Genomic DNA, 16951 nt, shown 5'->3' with positions numbered 1-16951 from the left:
CATTCCATTCGCAAATCTCTACAATGGCTGCCCTCCTCTCCAACTCCGCCCGTGTCGCTCTGCGCTCGGGAGCTTCGGCTACTTCCAAGGCCGGAGCTGCGGGCTTGACTTTCACCCGCGGCAAGGCTACTCTGCCTGACCTGGCTTGTAAGTTGGGTTCCTCCAATGCATTTGATACTCTGGTGATGCATTCTGGGCGCCATTTAAACCTGCTAATCTTGAATCGTAGACGACTATGGCGCCCTTGAGCCTTCCATCTCTGGTCAGATCATGGAGCTCCACCACAAGATGCATCACAACACCTATGTTACCAACTATAACAATGCTATCGAGCAGCTGCAGGAGGCTCAGGCGAAGAACGACATCGCCGCACAGATTGCCCTCAAGCCCGCCATCAACTTCAATGGTGGTGGTCACCTGAACCACACTCTCTTTTGGGAGAACCTGGCCCCCAAGAACTCTGGTGGTGGTGAGGCCCCATCTGGCGCTCTGGCCCAGGCCATCGACAGCACCTACGGCAGCCTTGGTGAATTCCAAAACAAGATGAACACTGCCCTCGCCGGTATTCAGGGCAGCGGCTGGGCCTGGCTTGTCAAGGACAAGCAGACCGGCCAGATTGGCATTCGCACCTACGCTGTAAGTGATTTGTCTTGATTCTCAAATTAGATATCAGTTGCTAAACCTTTAATCAGAACCAGGACCCTGTTGTTGGTCAGTTCCAGCCCCTTCTGGGCATTGACGCCTGGGAGCATGCCTTCTAGTAAGTCCAACGAATATCGGCGGTAAAATTGCACATTCACTAACAAGCCCAACAGCCTGCAATACCAGAACCGCAAGGTTGAGTACTTCAAGGCCATCTGGGATGTCATCAACTGGAAGGCGGTTGAGAAGCGTTTCTCGTAAATGCGTCTTGTATAGCGACTTCTTTCAAATCTGCCCCTTAAATCTGTATTGTAGCATGCGCCTAGCAACTCCAATCTGGACGCTTTTTGGTTACTTCATCGTGCTCAGCCTCGTAGCTCTAGGTGCATCCTCCCACATAGGTAGTCCTCTCAGCCTGTAGTTGTTCAACTGCAAAACGGTCGATCGGAAGACGAATCCAATATAGAATATACACTCCAGGCCTGTGCAGCCATATATGAATCCTATCCTTGAAAAGACCCAAGCGCTTTATTGGAACATCATATCATAATAGAAATTGAAGAAGTCGATTCCTAGTAACCAAAATTCAGGACTTTAGATTGCCTATCACGTGAAAGCAACTGCCAAAAAGCGCTTTCAGGGCCACTCGTTAGTCCCAGCCTTGCAACTGCGGGCCGAACCAGCGTACCAGCTTGGCCCCCATTTTACATCGCAGTATAGGCTCTATAAATGTTGATGAGTGGTCGGCCCCGATTTTTCCGATTGATGTTAAATCTAGGGGGCCTTGGATAAATACCGGTCAACCCCCGCGATCTTCTATTGTTCCTTCTCCTCAGACCAGATCCAGCCTCTAAATCAGCCGCAAAACTTATCGAAAGCGAGAGCACTCTAACGTTTATTGTCAGATTCTCACCTTCAACACGGGAAATGGCGACGGGACGCTCATCTCTCAAAGGTCAAGCTGCCATCGTAACTGGTGGTGGCTCCGGTATCAACCTCGCCTTCTCACAACTTCTGGTTGAATTTGGTTGCAATGTACTTATTGCTGATCTCGGCCTTCGCCCTGAAGCACATGAATGGATCAAAGCTACAGAGAACTCCGGCAATGCGAATCTAGGCCGCCCCTTTTTCCTGAAAACTGATGTGACTGACTGGTCCCAATTGGAGCGTACGTTTACTGAGTGCATTGCACGATTTGGACAGAGTCCCACGATTGTCGTGCCTGGTGCAGGGATCTTCGATCTTTCGACGAAGTCCTTCTGGGATGACTGCGATACAGACAGTCGGTACAAGGTACTGGATGTCAATCTGACGCATCCAATCAAGATGACTCGTCTGGCTATACGGCATATGCTTGATGCGAAGAACAATACTGGCCATGCTGGAGTTTATGGCACCATTATTCACGTTTCGAGCATCACGGCGCAGCTTGCGAGTATGATTACGCCGCTCTACGCAGCGAGCAAGCATGGCATCAGCAGTTTTGTCCGTAGCATGGCACCTCTTCAGGAGGCTGCCGGCATTCGAGTGGTCGGCGTTGCTCCTGGGTAAGTGATACCATAGATATTGGGATTCTGAACACCAAGTTTGGCACTTCATATCGGCTGACTTGGCACCATTCTCATCACAGCACGGTCGCAACTCCTTTGATGACGGAGCATGCTGCAACTGCGAGCCTCCTGAATCTGAAACGGGATTTTTTACTCCCCCCGGAAGAGCTCGCTCGGGCAATGATGGCTCTTGTCCTTGACATAAAACGTTACAAGGCCGGTACCATCCTTGAAGTGTGTGACATTGAGGGAAGATGGCGGGAGGTCTCGCTGCTAAACGATCCAGGACCTCAAGGGCCCGCAAGCAACATAACTGGAAGTAAACGGGCAGTGGTAAACGATATCTGGAAAATTTTGGGCCTTAGAACAGGGGCAAAAATATGATATGTATTTTTTCGCATCTAGTGGTTGCCAAGATGGGAGAGAACATATGGATTGGTATTGGGTATAATTGATCAGGGGCCCCTTTTATTAACGGAATGATCGCATGACTTCGATAGCATATGCATCAACCGAGCCATTAAAGCTACGCGAGACTGTCGACCGCTCCCTTTGATCTTCTGCTTGGAGGATTTCAGGTCATTAGGCGGGCCTACTAGTGGGCATCTCAATTTATCCTTATACTCTCGCGAGATGGATCCAGGGAATTTTGCCTCTACTCCGTATGCCAAACCACCGTTAGGCCTGGGACTTCTACAGCTGTCCCGAAACAAGACAGCGGGCGAAGCAAACCCGGCAGATCGAGTTTGGAATTCAACAAGATGACAATGTTCGAAGCAAATGCGGACACCTTTGCGCCATTTCCCCAAGTGATCGTAGAGATAAATGTTGCGCTAAATCGGTGTTCATTTCGGATTGAGAAAAGGATCCATTTAGGGAAGCCCCCTTCAACTCGAAATTGAGCTCGAGTTGTGAGGCGCAGCTAGATCCAGTAGATTCAATTGATCGATATTTCTGAGACTTGATGAGCGAAAGGGATCCCAGGCAACGGAGCCTATATCTTTATGCCTTGGGGCCGTCCCGTACGTTGCCTATGCTGGGCTTCTCTTGGCCCCCACGCAGGGACAAGATGCATTTAAAGGAGGCTTGCGGCCAAGCTTTCTCACGCTTGTTCCCCAGTCGCGTGGCCCGATGCTGCTGAAAGGATCAGCATATGCTGCAGCCCTATCATATTCGTGTGCGGTAAGGAAGTACTACCAGCAAGATCATGCCGGGGAAGCCTTGGCAGTCGGGAGGGTGTGGTACGTGTAGAAGGCGCAGGGTCAAGGTCAGGGAGTCGGCACAAGTCAACCTGAATCATTCTAGGCTGACATTCACTGGTTCTAGTGCGATGAAACAAAGCCAAGCTGTGCGCGATGCACTAAGTTGCGGATTAAATGCCTCGGGTATAGAGATGAGGGACGCCTTTTCTTTCACCAGACAATCGAGCAATGGCAGGAGAAATCCAAGAAGTCGGCGTCTAGGTCGCGATCCCGTCACCATGCACACCAGCTAGTGGTTCCGACACATGTACAGAATGGCCCAGCCTTGCGTGTCCAGATTTTCTCTTCTTTTCTCAATATCTACTTCCCCGTCGATGTTCGAGAAGTAAGCGGACCAGATTCCTGGCACTTCATGCTAACGGGACTGGGCATGCTTCCAAAGAAGGCGGAGATAATGGATATGGCTCTTTCGGCGATGGCAAGTGTCTATCTAGGCAAAACAACTGGCGATAATACTCTGTTTCACCATGGGATTGGACTCTATAATAGATCCATACGGCTCTTTTCAAGGATGATCGATCGAAGAGACTTTTGCGACGACCTGATATACACTGCCCTTGTGTTTCAAGAACTAGAGGTCAGTAGCATCTCCTCAAGATATTCCGTTCCACGCATGAAGTTGACAGCCAAACAAAAAGTGTTTCTATTGTCCCCATGGCCTGCAAACATGGATTGCTCATGTGATAGGCACGAATGCGCTTATCAGACAGTACAAGGAATATTGCCCCCCACCCACAAATCCTGTCATGAAGGCAATCGTCAATAAATACCATAAGCTTCGCACGGTATGTCAATCATCATCCGGTAACCTCATCATGTTCAGCTTGCCGTATTGACGCTTGAAAGCTTTTCACCATGGGCATATCCGGTGACGAATACAAGTATGTCTTGGATTCAGAAAGTGATGCAGACACCCCGATCGATGAGCTTGCTCGAATTTATGCAAATGCTGCCGTCCTTAATGATACATTCAATAATATCGATTCATCCGACTATGATGCTTGTCAGAACTTGCTACATGATTGTCTCGCGCACAGAGAGCAAACGTTGGCTTGGTATGGAAGTAGATTAGGCGTCAAGGCAGGACCTTTCGAGTGTGAAAAAGGAGACATTCTTTGTACAGGGCTGCCATCAACAGATGAACTATTTGGACCCCCTTATCGGTTTCTTTCGCTTGATATCGCGAGAGCTCATTTTGTCTTTTGGAGTGCGATGTTGACCATTCAGCCATTTATCTATCATGTCAAAGCTATGATTCGAGCTCAAACAGACATGGGGTCTCCAATTGAGCCATCCCAGGATGACGACTATCTTATCGCGGGATGGTTTGCCGACCAAGTAGTTCGGACTATGCCGTTTTGCGTACAGGATAAGTACAAGTTATCTGGAGCTCATATCCTTATCTTCCTTACGGGTCAAATAGCCAAGATATACAACGACCTTGGCTACGCTAGGAAAATGGCCTGGTGTCTGGAAGCATATGGACTTTTAGCGAATCTCGGTTTCAACGCCGGAAACCATTTGAAGGAATTGGTGTGGGAACAGTGGGGAAATGCACATAAATCTGATCTGAATACCTCGGTGAAAGAAGAATCCAGGAGAAGTGTCAGGGGTCATGGTGTACCTGCATTGCAGATAGCGCAATGCAGTCTAGATTTGCAGAGTCTGAAGACGCTAGCTATTCCGGATATTATCTTCTTGCCAGCTCCGGAGCCAACGTCACTTGATATTCCAGAAATCACAGGACCTTGTCAATAGCGGACCAGAGACAATTCATTTGAGAACACTCGGAGTCTTCTTCATATGCCAATATATATTGTTAAGATCCTGGACCTGAGATGCTCAAAGTATTTCGGTCTCGTTCCAAACATCTCATTACGTGGTCAATATACGTACTATGTGTAGTTACTGAAGCGATTCAAGCGCAGCACTGAGGTACAATCGAGAGTAATCGACTAACAAACGGGGCCAATCAACGATTCCACACCTTGCTTACTGAATCTACCTACTTGCTTGAGGAGGGTCCTTCGTATATGTTTGACTCTTAATTTTCATTTCTGGATCACTTCTGATCTTTTCAAAATCACAATTTCTCCGTGATATATATGCTAACCTTAAAGACTCCCAAGAGCCTATTAGGCGTTCTCGGCTCATCGATAAATATCATTGAATTGGATATGTCAAGCAGTGTTTGATCGACAGTTACTATCACCAAGATTGTAACAGCGATCTGGTTGATTATGTGGTGACAGAATGAGGCTCATGGAGCATTCTGATATTGTAGCAAAGCATTACAGTGCCACCATCCGCAGATTACCGGCAATCACGACGGGAAGGGCGACTAGCCTGGCCAGCCGGGCCGATGCGGGCCGTCACGTATGGTAAGCGCGTCACCGATCCCAACCCGACTACTGTTAGCTTCATCCTTGACCGTCTGGCCACTCTCTCCACCATTTGATTATTTTAGTCTATCTCCTAATTCCTCCTTCTCCGATTCACCTGTGTACTTTGAATCTACTTTCCAGTCCAGCTCTATTTCTCCATTCATAATGTCCGCCGAAAGCCCCGGCCAGAAACCAGGCCTCCGGTCCTTCTTCTCCAATGCTCTACGACCCAAGAAATCGCGCCAAACCCTACGGAAGGGCAGTCGCTCCACGACCGACCTGCGGCTAGCTATACGTTCCAGCGTCGACGAGGCCCCACCCCCAATGCCTGACATTGCGCCGCTACAAGCACACCGGATCAAGTACAAGGAAGTCCATGCGAACCTAGACTCGCAATTGGGCGAGCGCCGCGATTACACGACCATGATCCACACGCTAGGCGTGCTCGAGCCCGAGGACAGCTACGGACCGGCCCAAATTGAAGGTGAATTTCGGGAGCCCGGGGAAGGCGATATCGCAAAGCTATCACCGACGCTGTGGGCGCGCATCGTGGAATACCTGGACCCCGCGGAGGCGGCGAGCCTTGCAATAGCTAGCATTACTCTGTACCGCCGGCTGGGCCCGGGGTTCTTCCGCGCGCTGGAGATGCCCGAGAACTATGAACACAAGATCCAGTTTCTGGTAGGGCTGGACCGCTCGCTGCCGCATCACCTCTTGTGCTTTCCGTGCGGCCGGTTCCATCGGCGCACGCAAGAAGGCCAGGAACGCATGCGACCCGCGCACGTCCTCAACCCGCTCTTCAACTGCCCCAACGCGCAGAACTCGCTCAATCCTCCTCCGCGCCACCGCATTACGCACGGGCGCACGATGCCCTTTTCGTTCGTGCAGCTGACGATGCGCGCGCACCGGTTCGGCCGCGGCTATGGCGTCCCCGCCGAGGATCTGGGCCGTCGGTGGCAGCGGGATGGGTGGTCGCACAGTTCACGATTCTATATCAACGAGGGCCGGCTGCTGATGCGGGTCACAAGCCAGACATTTGCGACCCCCGCGCTGTCACCGTCGCAGCAGCGGATGCTACTCTATTCGCGCGAGGACTATTGGCCGTTCTTCTCGGCGTGCGCGCATTGGCGGGACGGTGAGCTCATGACGGCGTGTAAATGCGCGCTAGACCACATTCCCGCCCCGCGCTCCACGGGCGGCCTCCAGCCGCTTGAGCACAAGGTCAAGGACAGGTGGCAGGGGCGGACATTTGATCCGAATGCGCTGACGACGCTGTGCGGCTTCTGCCGACCCATGCGCCGCTGCCCCGAGTGTCCATCGGAGTACTTGATTGAAGTCAAGCTCTCGGAGGACCGGAGTGACCAGCGCGGAACGGTGTTCAAGCAGGCGATCGTCGTAACCCGCTGGACGGATCTGGGCGACGGCACGGTGCCGAGTCATCTAGAATGGGCCGCAATCAATGGCAAACGCGATGACTACGACTCTTTTAAGCACTATGAGAAGCGCGGCATTGCGAGTATCTTCGAGGCTGCTTTTACGGCGGACACTTTGCCGGGCCAGAGAGTCATTTCAATGAATCCGAAGCATAATAAGAAAGGCGAGGACGGTAATGATTGGTATTAGGGCTCTCCTCTTCTCTGGGTAGAGAAAGAACCACCATTTGCTTACTATGTATTTTATACTTCTTGTGCGATTTGGGATGCGGAGTCTACTTCTCTTTTTTATTGCTAAATAGATAGGATCGGAGTTAATTTTGGAAAGGGTTCGGGCTAGGTGCCAAAAACAGAAGGAAAATTGGCTTATAAGGCTTTTATTGGATATCATGCAGGCATGAAGGAGTCTCCAAGCAAATTGCAAAATTTTGAATGAAACTCAAACCTGTCTGAATTGGAAGCAGTTCAATTATTCAATTAGTCAAATCGGAAACAATATTCAAAGAAAACAAAAAAATGAATCAAAGACATTCTAACAAATAAGTAGTCACATTTTTTGCTCCTCAATAACTAGTTAGGCTTTTTCATTGGAAACACGTAATCCTAGTTACCATCTCATAACCTGGGGGGTGGGGGGTTATTTGGAAAGATCAAAATACTGCAATAGTACGAGAAATCTGGTCCTCCTTGGTCTCTGAATAGTAAATTTTCACTAGTGCGGCTTGCATTCATATTTGTGTTGGCAAATGTTACAGTGGCCATGCCGGCAACATAGAGACGCTCTTTCAAAGCCTAGATGACTAATGCAAATAGATCACGCGACACAACCAAAAACGTCATAGAAATATGGTTCAGCGATCAAGAGTATTCGTATTCAGATGCAGTGCTCAACGCATGTTTGGAAAAAAATCTTTGATAAAAATAGGGCTAATATCTCAGAATGCAGCCAGAAGGCAATCCACCACGTTCCGAAGTACGATTCTCCCCTACCCTGGAAGCAACGGTGCTGACACTATTTCTGCAGCTGTTGTCTGAAAGTGAGAAACGTCACTTCAGTAAGTACGGAAAGCTGCCGTGTGGAGGCTTACTTGGTCACAAATCCAAGGTATTTTGAATATACTCTATCACAATATGTGCTCAATAACAGCCTGAAGGAACGGACGTACTTTGACTCTGGCGATTTCGCTCTTTCCGCCGCTGATCGCGTGACCGACAACGGCGCTTTTCAAACAGGAAAAGCGCATCCACAGCGGGACAGCATTTCGCATCCTTATGCCCCTATCCCAGCTGCTAGTAATGTCGACCAGGATGCCATTGAAGACTTGTATAAGAAGACTGCGAGTCCTGAGAAGAGTCCTCTCCTCCAGCATTCCAATATTGAAGATGCAAAACCCCCAATTAGTGAAGGTCAGGATAATTCTGTCTCTCAGAATGATTGAAACCAGGTTATCGCATGAAATTGGAATAAAGCAACACGTTATTCGGCAGGACAGCATGAACAGCACAACATTCCGTGGGTATCATATGCCCTCTATTGTTAAGTGAAGGCTGCTCATGAAATTTTTCTGGATTTACAAAAAAGCATTTTAAACGTGCGGTCTATGTACTTTACCCTTGGTGTTAGGGTTTGAGAGTCAATCAAAGAGTGTGTTGACCGATTTTCGAAGCCGTGTACAGAAAGTCAACCCGTGTGTTAAGAAAATGACTGCTTGAATCGGTCCGAATGATGGAAAGATCCATTGTCCATACCTTTGGTTCCGGCCATCTCCCACACTGCTTAAAAGCTGTAAAAAAAATCGACGAGGGCAGCGTCGATTGGCATTTTGGAAATACGAGGCAAGATGATACCCTTTAGAGAATACGCCGGCAGTATTTGATAGTGTTTGTTGGCTACCATGAAATTTAGATATTTGGGCCATCCAGTCCACCTATACACCACCTGTTTGTCACACCGGGATTCATCAACAAAACCCAGATTATACGAAAGAAACTTGAATGTTTAGGCTGGTACAAATATCGAGTTGAGGGGTTCAAGTGATTGTATGTTTATTCTGAGAAGCTGACTATGTCTTTGTGAGGATCAGGCTACTTAACATGCCAAGGGCTACGATTTCACGAATACACAATATCTGTTCTAGAGCTTGAGCAGCATCTAAGAAGCCTTCCTTACATTTCAGAAGCATATATCCTCCCAGTCAAGGACCATGAATCCGTTGGACTGGCGGCCGCTCTAATTTGACTTCGGAAGCAATGTACGCTTGAATAGTCCTGTGGCAGTATTACTCTTCAGAAAATACGTGAAGACCTTATAGCGAATGGCATGGTCTCATACAAATTACCTACACTGCTACGGATTATGCAGGATAATGAAAAAATCCCTCAGACTGCCTTTGACAAAGTGAGAAAGAAGGAACGTCTCCAGAAAATACTTCAGCAGATCTGATTACTTGCCAGATCGATATTCCGCGAATGGTGTTGAGAACTGTGGTAACAAGCTCGACACATCCAATTCGGCACGCTTGTTTGATTGGGGTGACCTATAGCGCAATACGTTTTATCTCAGTCGTATAATGATATATTCGTTTCTCATGAACTAGACAAGTAAAGACAACTCTTAAAGGTTCAAAATACGTGCCAGGGCATATGAGGAGCAACTTACCGCTGGGACCGACAGATAGCACCCTTTATTTGCAGTACGCATTCTTGTGCTAAGCTGCGGCGCCGAAGCGCGCGAGAGCCAGCGTGTGGGATCTAGATTAGCCTGCCATGTGAATAGGGTCCGGAATAGAATCTCCATTTTTCCTGATATAGAAGGCAATAACGGTCGCCAATGTAAAGTACATGATAGTCCCGTCTACTGAGCCAGCAGAGACGGGGCAGTTTGCAAGAGAATTGATTTTCAAAAACACCGCCCAGACGTAGCTGCGTAACAAATGAAAGACTTTTTCCAACAAGCCAATGGCACATTGGAAAGATCGGTAGGGACAGACGATTAGTTAGAATTCTTTTTCAAGTCGACAACGACCTCGGAGATGCCATCCTAGTCTCTTTTCGTAGTCAGAGTATAGGTCAATACGGGGCGGCGCGGTATACATTGGCGTAAAATGCAAGGATGGTGGAAGGGGTATCATAAAGTACATGAGACGGGGGTGCTGGGTATATCGGGGCAAAGACTTGGAGGCTCTCGTATCTCTGGTTTTCGGGTTATCGAATAATTATAGCCGACGAGATCGGCGACCCATGTATCTGGGGCGCCGACCGTGATCCTCAGAATGCATTGTTGTCTGAGAGCGAGGTCGGACAACAGAGGCATCCATGATCGAGTCTGGGGTTGCTGAACGAGGGGCAGGATCGTCTTGTGCCAGATGCGATGGAGCGCGAGGTTCCTGCTCGTTAAATTTGTCTGGAAAAGCAGGAGTTGCGGGCTCGGAGCGCTTTCCGCTTACACCCTTCATCCACCCAAAGATGCCAAACGAGCTGCGACGTTTGTGGTTTTCCATGCTGTGGGATGTCGTAGGTCGTCCGGAGATAGTCGCAGCACCGTTTTCTAGAGATGCGAGCTTTTCTCGTGTCTCCACGAGGGACTGATTGGAAGGTCTCGAGGTGAAGTTATCATCGAAAGCAACTTTGGTGATAGGCAAGCTAGACGAATAGAGGTCGGTGGAAGGAACTATTATTTGGGACACGGGGCGTCGCCGAGCACCACCCGCATTACGGGTTTTCGGTATTATGGGAGACGGGGCACCGTCATCTTCCTCGTCTGCAAAGTCATTGGCGATGGGTGAAGATTGGGGGCTTTGGCCAGTATTAGAACGTTTGAAGAACGCTGGTCGGAAACTGAAGCGTCGACGCGGCTCCGGTTCAGGTTCATTCTGGACTTGAGGTGAAATAGGTACTTCAGCAAATGGCTGTTCCAGAATGTCAAGGATATTCATATCCAGGGTTGGGATCCCCGGGCCGTCAGGCTCAGTTATATTGGAAATAACGCTATGATCGTCATGAAAGGCGGCTTGACTGATGACATTTCGCGGCAGGTCAGGGTGTTTGCGGGAGCGAGGAGCTTGTTTTGCAGCTGCAACCCAATCGGTCGGCGTTAAAGGCGGCGAGGGTGTATTCCATCTGTCAACAAGGTCCGGTTCTGGTGTCATAACCTTGGTAGGAGTATGACCGCGATTGATAGTCAGAGGGGCGGCTTTATCACCGCCATCTTGGTGACAAAGATCAGTGAAGGATTTGACAGCCGGGTTATTGGGACTTCCAGGGCCGAGCAATTCGCTGGCCTTAGAGGCCACATGATTAAAGGAGTTGAAAGGCAAGAAGGTCGGGGAGCCATCATTTGTAGCCCCGAGGCGAGGGGTATCGCTGCAGTTTGTCTGCATACTATCTGAGACTTCGCTGCCATTGAAGCTGCGTTTGGTAATGAGATCACCGGCAGAGCGATGGCGGTCAATGGGTGGTCCTGCGAACCATGCTTCTCGTTCTACCTTGGGACTCTTTTGGGCTGCAATACTACCGTTTGACCCGTTGTTGACTGGGGCACATGCGGTACTCATTGTATCTGGGGTTGGAGGGAGTCGGGCGCCCCCAAAAAGCCCAGCGTCGAGACGTGGACGACCACGAGGCTTGCTTGAATACAGATCGCCGATAAAGGCGGGTACACTGCCCTTCGACGCATCAGACATTGCCCGGTTCTGTCGTCGTCGGATGATGGTCTGGGACATATCCGGCCCCGATTGCATCCAACGACCTATTTGGTCCTCCTTCTCGTCCCGTTCTGCTGGATTATAGCTATCCAAGCTGCCTGTGGTGGACGATGCTTTACGTACTGGAATATCCAGTTTATCAAATTCATGGAATCGTGACGGTGTGTCGAATGGGTTGAGCTCACTGCACTCGCTAAGTACACTGAGTCTAGGCGAGCCAGCTTCCGTCATGTTCATGGTATGGAAACTTTCGGATTTGGTGAGCTCACTCATACCGGTGCATGAGTGATTGATATCTGGAGCATAAAGACTGCGCAGAGTGGCAGTGCTGTGATTGTCGGTTCGTAAGAATGAGGGAGCCTTAGTGATCTGATGCAATTCAGAGGATCTCTGTTGGATTGAACGAGTCTTTGTAGCGGATCCTCGTTTGGACGAAGACCTCTCGGGAATTTGGATGGCAGTCTGAGCCTTCGGGGTCGTAGCTTGCGGACCATCAAGTACCAGCCGGTTCATGGACATCTGAGATGTTCGTCCCCCAGACTCTAGCTCCTCGATCTTTGCTTCCAGCTGGCAGATTAACTGGACAGCCTCAGTGACTGCCACATTACGCTTGTCGAGCTCTGTTTGAAGCTGCGCATTCGCCTCCCTCAAGCTGCAATTCTCTTTTTCGGCGGCTCGGAGTTCCTCCACTTCCTCTTCTAGTCGGTGCATCTGTTGCAGCTCCTCCTCCATCTCCTGCATGCGCGCCAATTTCTTCTCCAACGTGCTCATTTGCTGCGTGCGGTGGAAGATCTCCAATTTCAAGTCGAAATTCAACTTGTTCATTTTTGAAACGTACTGCTGAGCGGTTAGGTTTTGTGCCTATTTCGTGGTTCTACCGAGGCGGACCCACCTGATCCATCTCTCGCATACCCATCTCCTTCGGTTGCCGCAGCCCTGCGGCGAACACATCGTTGATTTTCCGGGGATTTTCCGACTCGGTTCCTTCATGTCCTCGCGGGCCTTCGGGTGTTCGCGGTGCGCTATCGACCCAATCATCTGATATAATTCCTCGAGAACCACGGTGGGCACGCTGCTCTTTTAAGAGATCCTGCAATAAAGTAGAAGCAGGGTTCACCAAAGTTGGAGTCCCGTTTTCTGGTGTTTCTGGCCACATGATTAAATGTTAGTGCTGTTCGCTCCCCGCTGGGTCTGAAAAAGATTCAGAACACAACTCGATAGGAGTCAAAAACATACTGGAGTGTTGAGGTGTCCGCGCCTCAACATGGACGGGAGACTGGTCTCTCAGCCATGAGACTTCATGGCTCAAACGCGGCGGGGTATACATATTGTCTCTGCCCTTAACACGGGACAGCGATGGGTGTTTTGGACGCTCCGATTGATCTGTGCGACAGCTCGATGAGAAGACGATTAGTTATTGATATGGGATATATTGAAGGCCGACCTTCCTCAGACCGAAAACAACTATCTGTCAATGGGGAGGGGATGTCCACATACGGCTCGAACGACGTTGGGAAGAAACCCTGCGGGCAGCGGAAAGTGTCTCTGTATGATATATGGGGTCTGGGAGGGGTGGAGAGGCGCTCGATGGCGCATGCTGCATGGCCGAGCTGCGCCTTTGAGTTTTCTTATCCATCATAGCGGTATCCATTGACAACTAATGCACATAGTTGATGCAATGGCAATCCCCCGGCAGTGCGACGTGCAGCTGCTTCCTGAGCAATCAGATGAGCATGCAGCAACCAGATCCAGCCGGGGACCCCACTTGCATCGGAGGGTTGTTTCGCGGAGTTGCACGGCGGGGGTCGACAATTGGGTGTTCGCACGACACTAAGGAATAGTAATCGAGGGGCGCGGGGGACGGTTTACCACGACGCGAGGGAGGCGAGAGGGAGAAAGGCAAATGCGCGCGAGGGAGCTTGATCGAACCTGTGGTGGGGACGATCGAAGGTTTTGGGGCCGCTAGTTGCCCAAGCGGCCGGGCAGTGATTCCTAGGGAAATTAAAACGACCCAGGCCCCAACCGGCCCCTCTGGTGTTTCCAAGCAAACGGTGCTGTGTGAGACCACTGTGGTTCTCTGTGGCGATCGCAGGCATTGAACGATGGCTTTCAAAAGCGAGTCCAGGGCGCGCCGTCTCAGAATGGCGATGCGAGGAGAAGAAACCCCTAAAGGGGATTGTGACGAGTCAATAGATCCACAGGTCTGCGATGCCCATGCGATCCTCTCGGGGAGAGGTAATGGAGGGAAAGGGGATGTGTCAGAAAAACAAAACGGAGCAAAAAGAAAGCCTTGATTCCCCGCACGAAGGACAGGAAGTCCTTGTTATGTATTGGTGGCCAAGTGGGAGACGAGTGGAATGGAGGAATGGAGGAATGGAAGAAGGAATGGAAGATAAGATCAGACGATGTTGACGAGTTCATGATCACCTGCGCCTTCACGTCCTACTTGATACTACCAGTGACACCTCTACATACTTCAGAACCAGCTACTCCGTACTCCTGTGTTTCTTGTCCGTTTGACTCTCGTCTTCTCCGCCAGCCTTCAACTTTTTTGCCTCTTTTTGCCTCCAATCGTTCCAATGGCGTCGCCCCGCGCGACGCTCGCTTTCGATAGGCCGAAACGGATGACGATCGACTGTGCCGTGGCTGTTCCTGACATCAACCATCACCAATCGGAAGCCGCCCGTGGAGCAAGACCGTCTCAGCTGGCCCTTACTCGGGACTCACTCTCTCATTGCTCAAATTGACTGGGTTCGCTGAGTGGGAGTAGGGACTTTCGTGGGCACCTTTTTCGAGATGAAACATTCAAATCACTCCCTGTCTCCCTGTGGTTTCTTATCGTCAAGGACTTTGGGGATCCACGGAGACCAGCGTGTTTCTCTCTTTTTGTTTCACTATGTATGGAGTGCATCCATCCATTTGTTCAATGTCCGTATACTTCGACGGGTCGCACCACTCAATTTATGCGAGAAATTGATCCATCACTTTTGACTGTTCCAGGTTGTTCATTTTGTTTTCTTACCCGTCGACTTCGGACACCACGATAGGTCGACCCATTTTATACTTCTCCGTGATATTCCAAGGCTCCGGTTTGGTTCATCCCGAGTCTCAACCATGGGCCGGTTGGATCGGTTGGTTTACCAGTTCCCCACTGCCACGAACCAAAAAAAGCAACCTTGCCATGGCTCCCTTAGCCCCTTTTTGATACATAACATGGTGACGTGCGAACGATTATGTGGAACTAGCGAGACCAAGCAAGATAGTGTCATCTTGACCACTTAGCGACCGATGGAACATCTGGGCTGCATAAATGACACTAGCAGCGGTCGGGAACGCAACTGCGGGAGTGCGCACTTTCCATGCGGAGGCTAGGCTGCTGCCCGGACCCTCTGCCACCAGGCTGCCAACGAAGATGTGGTGAAACTGGTGTCAACGGTTCGTTCTCCACGCCACGATCGGAACGGGTCAAATGAGATCTATCCTACGGACACAAGACACAGATGCCCCCGGGAATTGACGGTTCCTTGTGGGAAGTGCTAGCCACTTGCCACAAGGACTGAACCTATTGATAACTTTTTCGGCGTCAAGGATTATTTTATCTCGCAAATTTTTGAGTTCTCAATAGGAAAGTAATTTGGCAATTATATTCAGGTCAAAATAGAACGGCAAGGAAGCGGGAAATATAGGAAGTAGTAAGGCTAATCGAAACATATACAGTGATCATAATGATAGGACCCAGGTTCCTCCTGGATATCTCATGGATGCTGACTGTTACATGGAAATCCATGAGGGAATTTTTCTCCTTGGCGGAGCTTGTCTTTAGCACCCATTCTATATTCTATATTTCCTGGTCTCCTGTGTCAGGTCCAATCAACACCCACGCCCTGTAGGATCAATCGAAACGGTGCGACGAGCTGATAATATTAATCAAAAATACTACATGTCATTCGTAACTCTCATTTCTTGTGTATAAAAAGATACCGGGTGAGGTACCAGAATTACGCATTTTGCCCTCACGGTCACAGCTCAAAGAGACGAGCACAGCTCAGCCCCCAAGTTTTCAAAGCCTTTCCGCTGGACACATTTGACAACTTCCGGTATGATTTGTGGTGAGCTGATAGAGCAGACCCAAGTCGATCATTTTTTCTTCGCTTCTCCGGCCCAAATGCGCATATCCTTCGCCCGATCATGGGCCGCTCGGAACACTACCAATGATCAGTAAGACATCTCCCAGATATCAGACAAAGCGACTAGCGCATACATTGACGTTCTGTCTCCTCCAGTCCCCGAAGAAAATCCACACCATCTCCAACAGCACCTCTCGGATTGTGTGCGTGGTCAGAAATCTCGGCTGCCCGCTTCTTGAAGGTCTAGTCATGAGTGTCAGCCAAATGGCCCTCTCGAATAATCAATAGCCAAGCCATACATCACTTAACACGTCCACCATCTCCTCTTCTTCAAACAACTCCAGGATCCGCTCGCTCAATGTGTAGAAATGTGGCGCCAATGCACGCAAGTCGACAGTGCGGGGATCCGCTTTCAGCGCATTCATCACCCGCTCGGACAGGGCATCGGGCATGTCGAGCGTCACCAGGCGGGACGTCCCCAATCGGGCACTGTGTCCAACAACCATGTCAGAGAGTACAGTTCTAGCCGCGCTGCTGCATCAAATTCGAGAATCGCAGGGAATCTAGATCGCTTACCCTATAGAAAGCATTTCACCTAGCCATAATGGCAAATCGATGCGGGTTCCCGCTTTGATCTGGACCTGGTAAGTACTGGGACATATCAAATGCCGGTATAGGTTCATGCACTTCGTCACCCGGGTTACCTTCCAGAATCCCTAGACCAGGGACTTCCAGCTCAAATGTACACGGCAGTTTCTAGTGTTAGAGTACGTTAGTCGTCCCGGCGCCCGAGAAACTCCACATAGAAAGCGAAAATACCTGTGCATCTGTCAAAATAGAGTCAATATCA

General features: G+C 49.8%; 7 protein-coding genes across 7 annotated transcripts; 5 read left to right on the top strand and 2 right to left on the bottom strand.

The window, feature by feature from the left end:
* Nucleotides 1-23: 23 nt before the first annotated feature.
* On the top strand, nt 24-903 carry sod2 (superoxide dismutase sodB; the record flags this gene model as incomplete). Its single annotated transcript, XM_057079469.1, has 4 exons — nt 24-147; nt 230-636; nt 693-760; nt 816-903. 4 exons carry the CDS (start codon nt 24-26, stop codon nt 901-903), a joined length of 687 nt encoding a protein of 228 aa, XP_056932139.1.
* A 666-nt stretch (nt 904-1569) lies between these two features.
* N7462_007750 (uncharacterized protein) lies at nt 1570-2576 on the top strand (the record flags this gene model as incomplete). The annotated part of the gene is made up of 2 exons (XM_057079468.1): nt 1570-2189; nt 2273-2576. The coding sequence occupies 2 exons, from the start codon at nt 1570-1572 to the stop codon at nt 2574-2576; spliced, it is 924 nt and encodes a 307-aa protein (XP_056932138.1).
* Nucleotides 2577-4200: 1624 nt separating this feature from the next.
* N7462_007749 (uncharacterized protein) lies at nt 4201-5212 on the top strand (the record flags this gene model as incomplete). Its single annotated transcript, XM_057079467.1, has 2 exons — nt 4201-4239; nt 4301-5212. The coding sequence occupies 2 exons, from the start codon at nt 4201-4203 to the stop codon at nt 5210-5212; spliced, it is 951 nt and encodes a 316-aa protein (XP_056932137.1).
* A 791-nt stretch (nt 5213-6003) lies between these two features.
* N7462_007748 (uncharacterized protein) lies at nt 6004-7461 on the top strand (the record flags this gene model as incomplete). The annotated part of the gene is made up of 1 exon (XM_057079466.1): nt 6004-7461. One exon carries the CDS (start codon nt 6004-6006, stop codon nt 7459-7461), a length of 1458 nt encoding a protein of 485 aa, XP_056932136.1.
* A 750-nt stretch (nt 7462-8211) lies between these two features.
* Nucleotides 8212-8710, top strand: N7462_007747 (uncharacterized protein; the record flags this gene model as incomplete). The annotated part of the gene is made up of 2 exons (XM_057079465.1): nt 8212-8330; nt 8377-8710. 2 exons carry the CDS (start codon nt 8212-8214, stop codon nt 8708-8710), a joined length of 453 nt encoding a protein of 150 aa, XP_056932135.1.
* A 1776-nt stretch (nt 8711-10486) lies between these two features.
* Nucleotides 10487-13301, bottom strand: N7462_007746 (uncharacterized protein; the record flags this gene model as incomplete). Its single annotated transcript, XM_057079464.1, has 3 exons — nt 10487-12811; nt 12867-13120; nt 13211-13301. 3 exons carry the CDS (start codon nt 13299-13301, stop codon nt 10487-10489), a joined length of 2670 nt encoding a protein of 889 aa, XP_056932134.1.
* A 2810-nt stretch (nt 13302-16111) lies between these two features.
* On the bottom strand, nt 16112-16607 carry psf3 (DNA replication protein PSF3; the record flags this gene model as incomplete). The annotated part of the gene is made up of 3 exons (XM_057079463.1): nt 16112-16179; nt 16236-16344; nt 16401-16607. 3 exons carry the CDS (start codon nt 16605-16607, stop codon nt 16112-16114), a joined length of 384 nt encoding a protein of 127 aa, XP_056932133.1.
* Nucleotides 16608-16951: the final 344 nt, after the last annotated feature.

Source organism: Penicillium macrosclerotiorum (assembly GCF_028827735.1).
Source record: "Penicillium macrosclerotiorum strain IBT 26536 chromosome Unknown utg000007l_segment0_segment0, whole genome shotgun sequence".
NCBI lineage: Eukaryota > Fungi > Ascomycota > Eurotiomycetes > Eurotiales > Aspergillaceae > Penicillium > Penicillium macrosclerotiorum.
Note: the sequence above shows the minus strand (reverse complement) of the source record. Positions and strands in the feature narration are given on the sequence as shown.